The following is a 10,648-nucleotide window of genomic DNA, read 5'->3' on the forward strand; positions in this document are numbered from 1 at the left end:
GGACAAGACGCCTATTTAAACCTTCTGCCCAGGCCTGAAATCCTCCATCGCGATAGCGGGACATCCTTCGCGATCGCGAAGCACAAATTCTCAGAACCCACAATTAACCCTATATGAACACGTAAAGTCCCACGCGAACGCGATGCTCAAGCATCCTACTCTACGCGATCGCGGACAGGGGACCGCGTTCGTAAAGAACAAACTCCAAGTCAAAACCCCTGGTCCACTTAACACTACGCGAACGCGACCTTATCCACGCATTCGCGATCAACAAACTCGCCACCTTATGCGATCGCAACTCTACCTTTACGAATGCATAGAACAAACTGGGTTGTCCCCTCAAAAGCTCTACGCGATCGCGAGACCCCCTACGCGAACGCAAAGAGGAAAACTATGCAACAGTTGAAGCTCCAAAATCTGCAACTTTCCAAAGCATGAAATGGTCCGATTGACCACCCGAAACTCACCCGAGGCCCCCGGGACCTCAACCAAATATACCAACATATCCCATAACCTCATTCAAACTTGTTCCAACCTTCAGAATGGTCAAAACAACATCAAAACACAAAATTCGCATCGGATTCAAGCCTAAGAATTCCAAAATCTTCTTAATTATGATTTTGATCAAAAACCCAATCAAACCACGTCTAAATGACCTGAAATTTTGCACACACATCCCAAATGACATAACGGAATTACTGCAACTCTCAGAATTTCATTCCGAGCCCTATATCAAAATCTCACCTATCAATCGGAAATTTACAAAATACCAACTTCGCCAATTCGAGCCTAAATCTACTCCAAAACCCATTCTGATCATGCTCCTAAGTCCCAAATCACCTCCCAAAGCTAACCGAACCATCAGAACTCACATCAGAGCCATCTAAAACACAAGTCAGTGTCTGGTTGACTTTTCCAACCTAAACTCACTCCAAAAAGTCTAAGTGTCTCAAACTTTACCAAAATCATTCGGATTCGATCCAACCAACCCGATATCACAAAATACAAATAACAAAGCATAAAGAAGCAAAAATAGGGAAAACAGAGCGGTAACTAATGAGACGACTAGCTGGGTTGTCACATAACGATTGCATACTTTTTAGGAAAGAGTTTGCTAATAAGAATGTTAATAAATGCAAAGTTTATAGGGCTTCTAGATGGAAAAATGATGCTAGAAAAATTCCAACCAAGGTCCTAAGGTATTTTCCTTTAAAACCAAGGCTGCAGAGATTTTTTATGTCTTCAGAAACTTCTAAAGCAAAATGACATCATGAAGAGCGCAACAAAGATGGAGTTCTACGGCATCCTGCAGATTTTGAAGCTTGGACAAATTTTGATAGTAAATATCCCGAATTTGTTGGAGATCCTCGCAATGTGCGCCTGGGATTAGCTTCTGATGGGTTTAATCCATTTGGCACAATGCGAACTGTACACAGTACATGGCCAGTGATTTTAATGCCATATAATCTTCCATCATTGACGTGCATGAAACAAGAATTCTTCATTTTGTGCTTACTTATTCCTGGACCAAAAGCTCCTGGCAATAATATTGATTTCTTTTTGCAACCTTTAATAGAAGAATTAAATGAATTATGGGATGTTGGTATAGACACATATGATGCCTCTGCTAAGGAGATATTTCAAATGTGAGCAGGTCTCATGTGGACTATAAATGATTTTTCAGCATATGGTACTCTCTCTAGATGGTGCACTTATGGTCGGTCTGCATGCCCTACTTGTAACATAAACACTCAATCTAGAAGGCTCACACATGGCAGAAAGTTTTGTTACATGGGGCATCGGCGCTTCTTGAAGTCAGGACACAAATATCAGAATGATGCAAAATCGTTTGATGGTACTAAAGAAACAAGACTTGCACCTTGTCCAATATCTGAGTCAGTAGTGTTGAATCAAGTTAAAGAAATAAAATTTACTCTCGTCCAATTGAGTGAAGGGGTAAGTAGAGTGATGAAAAATACATGGAAAAAGAGGAGTATTTTTTTGATCTTCCTTATTGGAAGTCTAACTTGGTGCGCTATAATCTTGATGTGATGCACATAGAAAAGAATGTGTGTGATAACTTAATTTATACATTATTGGATCTTGGTAAAAAGTCTAAATATAACTTAGAAGCTTGATTGGACTTGAAGGAGATGAAAATAAGACCAAGTTTATGGCCTCAATATCGAGCTAGTGGGAAAGCATATCTTCCTCCTACTTTTTTCACAATGTCTCAAAAGGAAAAGGAGTTGTTTTATGAAGTACTAAAAAATGCCAAATTTCCAGATGGCTATGCGTCTAATATCTCACCTTGCATCCACAAACAAAATATATCTGGGTTAAAAACTCATGATTGTCATGTTATAATGCAAGAACTTCTTCCCCTTGCCTTGAGAAGATCAATAGATAAAAAAGTTAGTTTCGTTTTAATTAAACTATGCACATTCTTTCGTATTCTGTGTAGTAAAGAACTAAAAGTAGAAGAGTTAAAGTTACTTGAAGAAAAAATTCTAGAAACATTGTCTACTATGGAGAAACTTTTCCTCCCATGATTCTTTACAGTTATGATACATTTGGTAATTCACTTGGTAACTGAGGCTAAACATGCGGGGCCAGTACATTATAGCTGGATGTACCCAATTGAGAGATATGAAGAATATCACTGAAACTTTATTACATATCTTTAGTTGTTAAATATTATAATATCAAACTAATACCATTATTTTATTCCATAGGTATTTGGCTGCTTTAAAATCATATGTTCATAATCGAGCATGTCCAGAAGGTTCGATAGCAGAAGCATACATAGCAAATGAGTGTATGGCATTTTGCTTACGTTACTTGGAGGGTGGAGATTCAAGGTCTTATTGTTCAAGAAAATGTGGTGATGAGATTAAGCATGAGACTAGTAAAGAAGAATGCCTTTTTCCAACTGTTGGGGAGTTGTACGGTGGAGTAGATATATTTGAGATGGAGGAGAAAACAAGGTTGCAAGCACATCGACATGTGCTTTTCAATTGCGAGTTTGAAGTGGTTGAGAATTATAAAAAGTAAGTGTTATATCTATTATTTAATATTTATATATTACTTAATTGATAACAAAATTAATATATGTGAGCTACATGAATAGGGAACATATTACTGAAATCAAGAGATCACATCGTAAGCGTTGTTTGACTCAACATCAACTTGTTCGTGTGCATTTCGATACATTTAATGAGTGGTTTAAGGATCAAGTAAGTAGTAGGACTAAGTCATTGGTTACGTTAAATTATTTTCCTTGTACAAATATCCACATTTATAGTTGTATCCTTTATTTGGTTAGGTAAAGGAGCTTGAAGCCACATCTAACATCTTCATTGAACAAGGGCCGAGTTACATTGCGAAAAGATTTAATACGTTCGATATAAATAACGGGTATTGGTTTCGAACGAAGCAAAGTGAAGAATTTAAGGTGACACAAAATAGTGGTGTTATGGTCGTTTCAAAGACTGAAAGTTATGCAAGTACAAGTGACAATACTCCAAAGTCTACAAATATCACATATTATGGCAGATTGAATGATATTGTGGAGTTAAACTACTATGAAGAATTTAAGGTTGTCTTATTTAAGTGTGATTGGGTTGATGTAACCAAAGGTAGAGGAGTTAAGGAAGATGATTGAGCTTCACACTTGTGAATTTCTCACGCCTAACAGACTCTGGCGATCGAGAATTTCATGAGCCCTTTATTTTTGCAGAACAAGCTCAACAAGTAATATTTGTACAAGATCCTGAAGATCATGAATGGTTTGTCCCTAGGTTAATTAAACCTCGAGATATTTTTAATGTGGGAGAGGAAAATAGTTTGTAGTTTTAGTCATCAATACAAAGTGATGCCACTGACTTGGGTCTCTTAGAAAAATACTCGATTTCTAGAAGATGAGTATAATAATTGGGTAAGAAGTGGTGCCGATGGGATAGTAATTGATTCAAATGTACATTCTCAAGCTTCTCCAAATGATGGTAAATCTAGTGTTGAGGGAAGAAATGACAATGAAAATGAATATGATTCTGAATAAGATAGGTGGAACTTATAGAATATTTTTCTTTCAAGTGTTATTTAAGAACTTCTGGTGATTTTTTTACTGCAAAAATTTGAATAAATATATTTTTTTGCTTTCAATTTGAGTCATTTTATAGAAGATGCATGTTAGTCAGCTATGGATTTTCCATGTTTGTATTGGTTGATTTGAGTCAATTCTTTGTGCTTTCTTTTACTTATATTTTACTGATTATAGCCATTGTATTGTAATATGCTAAGGTGTTATTATCGCTGGGCAATAGTTTTTGCTGGTGTATCAATACTTTTTATTTCATTTTTTTCCTATTTTGCGTGTGACCTGCTAATTGGTTGGAGTTAATTTGGTACTAGTATAACTTAATGCATCTAGATAATTTCTTTATTTTGGAAAAGGAACTATGCAAACTAGAGGTTGCAACCGACTGGTAATTGAACAAGACTATGATGAAGATGTGAGACCTTATATTGAGCACTTGATGGATGGTCAAAACTACTCTAGAGCCCAGCCATATATTGAGCAATTGATGGATAGTCAGAACTACTCTGACGCTCAAGCACATGATGGTCAATCTAATGAGTTGAATAGTTCTAATGGTGGCACTGAGATTCAACATGATGACGAGTCAGGTAATGCTTCTGTAGTATTGCAATCTGATTATGTATAATATTAGATGATGGTTTTCAACACTGTTTATCCTTGTTTCCTTGTAATGGTTGGATGTTGGTCTTTATTAACAGAAGTTGTAACAATGGTTGGTCCTTTTTAACAAAAGTTGATATTTGATTTACTTTGTGCTTCATTTTGCACTCTTTTCTTAATTACTTTTGCCTAATTTTAAGGAGTCTATATGTCTCCTGATGGATTTTAAAGGCAGATCTAGATACTTAAAATTGTGCTAAAGTTCACTTCTTTATAAGTAGAAGGAAAGAAGAACAAAGGGAAACAACAGCTTGACACAGTTTTTCATCAATTAAAGCAGCAGAATAGAGTTTTCAGAAACAATGAGCTAGAAATTTCCTTATGTGTGAGGATGTTCAACCCTGAAAATGGTATCCACTGTTTGAAACAAAGAACAAAACCTTCAGCTTCTCTTGAGAAAAGAACACACTGAAATCATATGCAATGTTAAACAGTTTAGTAAATGAAAAACCTCAAGTATAGATTCAAATAGTTTGTTCAGACGCCAACTTTAGATTCAAATAGTTAATGAATTTGAAATTTTATTCATGGAATAACACTTGAAAATGGATTTGTTTGTGCAAATGAAAGATTAGGATATCTACTGTTTGGATTGGACTAGTACTGTTAGGATATGACATTTGAATTTGATTGTTCTTAGAGGGAGTATTCTGCTACCATTTTATATGATGTGCATTGCATATCTACTGTTTGGATTGGACTAGTACCAATGAACTAATAACATTGCTTATTTTTAAAGGTCTCTTTCATATGGGAGTATGTTGAAACTAGTTTCTGAAACTTTATGTGTGTAAGGAGGCCAGACAGTTCGGCATGTTCTATGTGCATAAATTTGTTTAATATGTGAATGTACAGTGTAGAACAAGTGGCCTAGGAGTTCCTGTTATAGGCAGCAGCTTATTTACATCTGATCCTTGAACAACAATCTGTGAGTTATGTATTGCATCATCTGGAGAGTTATGATAGCCTTAGGGACAACTTTAATATTTTGGCCATCTCTTTTACCATCTACAACAACTTCACTATGTATTGCATAAACTGGTGATATGCCATTCAGAACTCCCTAAATAGCTATTGCACTACCTAACGTTTTGTTCTCTTTTTCATTCTAGGTAATTCAGAAGCAAAAAAGGTTCATGGGCCTACTTTACTAAAAGATATTTGGAAACTTCCGCCGGGAAAGATAATTGATGTGCCATTTAATAATCGTAACTAAGCTATTGAAAAAGAGGGTCGAAAGCTTGCTAGCTTTCTAGGAATTATCGCCAGAACTAACACCTCTACATGTAGATGATTGGAGAAATTTTGACAACGAAGAAAAGAAGAAATTGGTCAATTTTGCGAGGGTATGGAATAGTTGTTGTTGTTGTTGTTGTTATTATTATTAATTTTTTTTGAACATGCTCTATATTTTATACATGATGTTATCTCATAAATATTGGCTTTTATTTTTTCAGAAGAAATTCTCTATCCCAAAACGTGGAGAAGCGTGGGTCTTAAAGTCACTAGGAAAGAAATGGAAAGATTACAAGTGCAATTTGAAGGGTGAGTACGTGAAAAAACATAAGACTAAAGATGCTTTACTAAAATATAGACCAAGTCGAATACCGAGGGATCAATGGAGGGGTCTTGTCTCTTATTGGCTTTCTGATAAAGCTAAGGTATCAACCTTAAAAATTCTCCTAGTTTTCTCATTTTCATAGCGTTTTGATTTTAGGTATGCTCAATTTTTGTTTAAAGTTTATAAGATATTATTTTAATATTTCAATGATAAAGACGTACCCAAGCAAATAGAAATAATAGGTCCAAGAAAATGATGCCTCACACAGGAGGATCAAAAAGTATTGCCACCTTGATGAATGAGCAGGTAAACCTGTGAAAACTATAAACTATAATATTTTAAACTTTTTTTGTCATGCATATATGATATTATTTTTTTGTATTAGGCTGTAAACGGGATAGAGCCTACACGAGTAGATATTTTCCTATTAACTCATAAAAAACTTAAGGATGGTAGGTCACTTGATGATGATTCTGTCAAGACAATCGTAAGATTTATTCTTTCTTTATTTTTTTGGTTTGATGACTCCGTTAAACAATGTGCATTTTTTCCTATTCATGAATACCAAAGTGGATTTATTGTGTATTCTATGGTCAGGAAATGATAAATGAAAGGATGAGCAATAGTGAAAGATCTACTGAGCAACCTCCTCGTAGTGTTGCTTGGGAAGGCGATGTGTATTCCCAGGTGTTGGGAAATAAAAAAAAAGTGGGTATGTTCGTGGTTTAGGACTTGGTCCAACTCCTTCTGTTCTATGGGGTAGTAGGTCTTTCTTAAGAAATATTGTTGCAGATGATTCTTCTAATGAGGTTATACAAAGGTTAGAACAATAGATAATCGAGTTAAAGGAGAAACAAAATGATGAAATGAATATTATGAAACAAAATCAGGAGAATATGCAATCAGAATTACTCCAAATAAGACAATTAATGCGCAAATATTCTCCTAATGCATCTATGCCTCAAAGCAGCAATGGCACCTTAGCTGAATAGGTAACTCCATTTAATAAACTTTAGATATTTTAAATGAAATTCTAATCATATAAAAGTATTGTTATTTAACATGCTAATATTTTTTAGATCCCCGACGCCAATAGTGGACATGAACGAGTACAACAAACATCAAGAATGCTTAGTGTTGCTGAAAATGATCAACATTCTCATGGTACTACTCACATTTGTCCTTCGTCACTACTGTTTGAGTTTTCCTCCTTTGATTTTTATTAATTTGTTGTTGTATTTGGACTTACCTTAGATGCTTCTTGCTTTATATATTTCCTTTTCTCACTGATGTTGATGTCACAAAGGTTGTGATACAAGCAGGCGGGGCCAGTAAAAAATGCCAATGTTAAAAGGTCGTAATCTGAATCTAATTGCTCCGCTATTGATAGTGAAGATATGGTAAAAGTTTCAGTCAAGTTGTCACATAAGGGTCCACTTCCTAATGGTTTGTGTATATTTGACAATTAAGCGCACTTCCATTCCAAATATATAGGTGCATGTGTGAGAGAAAGTGAACTTGCTATATCAAAGTTAGTCATTATGACACTGACGTTTGCTTTGTATCAGTGATGATCGTTGATGAAGAAGTTCATTCAATATCAAATGTTGTTGTCACTAGCATGCTCTGAAATAAATCACTAGTTTCTAATAGTAGTATATTTTCTTGATAAACACTAAATTTATTGCCAAAATGAAATATCCACCATGGATTGTAGTGATGTCAATGTTGCTATGATGCTAACTTATTGATCATGTAGACAGTAGAAATAAGCATCAGATTACGTGAAATTAGGGAAACTGAATTTTCAGAGCTCCAAAGCCCATATAGGGTGGTATATAGAATAGTATAATCAGCATAAGACCAAGGGACCACCAAAAATGATGTTACTTGGACTAATATCTCAGAATGACAAGAGTAATATGTAGTTAAGCTACTAAAATTTCACTTACCATATACTTAGTACCACAGATTTCTTCCTCAGTAGCAGGAACGGCTGTGATCTTATTTTTGGGGTTCTCGTAGCTTCTCAGTTCTCCAACTGATGTAGAGTAAAAACATCCTGAAAATTCAAACAAAAGATGTCGAATTTAAGAAAAGCATAAAGGACAAAGGATATGTTTTATGTTCTGGTTGGATTGATTTCTTGCCTATGTGAATATCAGTTTCTCAGTTATTTATTTACAAACATGTTTCATAGTGTGTGATAGTATGAATGCTTGCTAATCACTTCACTAAAGAGTCACACATTGAAAAAGGTTCACTTCACTTAAGTGATATATTAGTACTGTATGTTTCATATGATATTTGGCGTAGTGAATCTTTAGCTTTAAAATTGAATGCTTGCTAATCACTTCTGTTTTAGTTTTGATCATAGTGTGTGATGGTATTTTCAGCTCAAGTGACAGTTGCCACGGTATAGTAAGAAATCCAATTGTTTGGTTAAAATTTTACATTTGGAAATATTCCTAAAAGCAAATTTTGATTCGTGAAATCTGGAACATTTTGTTTGGTTGTGTAACTTGTATCTCTCTTTCATTTACAATGGGAAACTATATCAGCAGTTTGTTTGTAGGAGTTTAGTTGTAGGAGTTTGTGACTTGTCGAGTTTGAAGCCTCCTTCCAGCACTAGGAATCTGTGAGAAAGAATGAAATTCAGTTGTTCCTGCAAAAGAAAATGCACTGTTAGCTATAACACTAGCCTCCTGTTTCAGCACTTCATGTTTATGGCTAAGTTTAGAGTTACTCAGTTTATTTCTGTTTCTCACATCAAGAATTCCTGTTTCTGTACAACACTCATGGTTGTAGCTTATTCCTGTTTCTGTATATGTCCAATCCTCAAAGATGGACCAAAGGATATGCTGTTATGTGGTCTGAAGGTGTGAGTCCTTTGCAAACATGAGTGTTTGTTAAATGGCAGTCGAAATAAAATGTGTGATGCATGTTAGTAATGATTGAGAAATTTTAAATAGGTCCTTTAACATAATTATTTTATAATTTCAGGTCATACAATCTAATGTTTAATAATTTAGCGGTTGGAAGATTTCAAAATGATGAAAAGTTGCGGAAATCATTTGAAGACCATCATTCTGGATTATTACTGTGATGACATTAGCTATTTAGTCCAAACAATATATTTTTATGTTTTAAGTTACTGTGATATTAATATTTTTGATTAGTACTTCCTTTTGATTGTTAAGATTTAATGAGATATATTACATCTTTTTGAATTAATATTAATATATTTTATTATTTGGGTCATATTTTATACAAATGTAGTAACTATTATTAATTGTCGCCAAATTATTGATATTATCGCTAGTGACTTTTAAAGATATTGATTTTTAGCGGCAATTTAGTTAAACATATTAGCGATTAAAATGGACGCTAAAAGGGCAAACTAATTACCGTTAAAGATGCGGACTTTTTAGCGACAATTATTTTGAATTTAGTGGCTATAAAAAATGGATGGTAAATAAGTATAATTAGTTGTTTGGATGGATTTAGTAGCCATTATAAAAGCCACAAACAATTGCCATTAGAGATGCGAATTTTTAGCGGCAATTATTTTGAATTTAGTGGCTTTAAAAATGGATGGTAAAGAAGTATAATTAGCCGTTTGGATTGGATTTAATAGCCATTATAATTGCCACAAACAATTGCCGTTAGAGATATGAACGTTTAGCGGCAATTAGTTTGAATGTAGCGGCTATAAAAATAGCTACTATAGAAGTATAGTTGGCCATTTTGGATTGGATTTAGTAGCTATTATTGTGAGCACGTGATTTTTGTTTCGCGCGACAATCGCTCCAAAAGAAATAAAAAATAATAACAATTGGTCCTGCTGTACAATTTTTGGATTTTTACATGGCACTTTATTAATTATTTATGATTTTTTGCCCATTTTTATTTTACTAAAACAAAATACAAAAAATGTATGTGTCATGCATAATTTGAACCGTAATCCGGTTGTTAAATAGAAAATCATAAATAGGCATCTTTGTCCGTGATTTTGTTCTTGCTTGATTTTACCTGTTTTAAAATATTTTAAGGTTTGTGCAAACAATTGTATTAAGTGTTTATTTAATTTTAATTTGATTTACTTAGGTTTTGTTTTTTTTAAAACAAAGAAGAAAATAAAATAATAATAAAAAAAAAATCTTTTCGGACTTGGGCCAATTTTAAACAAATTGGCCCAAACAAACTCAGCCCAAAACCCCTATGCAACCCAGTCCAGTCCAGCTGACACCAAGGACGTCCAAACGACGTCGTAATGGTTGAGTCTGATCTGAGCCGTTGATCTCTGAATGATCAACGGCCAAGAT

The 10,648-nt window shown here is 34.4% G+C and overlaps 1 protein-coding gene across 4 annotated transcripts; it reads left to right on the forward strand.

The window, feature by feature from the left end:
• The first annotated feature begins 4,363 nt into the window (after positions 1-4,363).
• On the forward strand, positions 4,364-9,528 carry LOC107806869 (uncharacterized). Of its 4 annotated transcripts, none has more exons than XM_075251855.1 (5): positions 4,364-4,689; positions 5,875-6,108; positions 6,220-6,423; positions 7,403-7,487; positions 9,327-9,528. In XM_075251855.1, the coding sequence occupies exons 1-2, from the start codon at positions 4,461-4,463 to the stop codon at positions 5,976-5,978; spliced, it is 333 nt and encodes a 110-aa protein (XP_075107956.1). In that variant the 5' UTR covers positions 4,364-4,460; the 3' UTR covers positions 5,979-6,108; positions 6,220-6,423; positions 7,403-7,487; positions 9,327-9,528. The 4 variants fall into 4 exon arrangements, with proteins under 4 accessions (XP_075107956.1, XP_075107961.1, XP_075107952.1 ...); XM_075251860.1 differs by having other exon boundaries at positions 6,220-6,307; XM_075251851.1 differs by having other exon boundaries at positions 6,220-7,487.
• Positions 9,529-10,648: the final 1,120 nt, after the last annotated feature.

This window comes from Nicotiana tabacum, chromosome 1, assembly GCF_000715075.1.
Source record: "Nicotiana tabacum cultivar K326 chromosome 1, ASM71507v2, whole genome shotgun sequence".
Classification (NCBI taxonomy): domain Eukaryota; kingdom Viridiplantae; phylum Streptophyta; class Magnoliopsida; order Solanales; family Solanaceae; genus Nicotiana; species Nicotiana tabacum.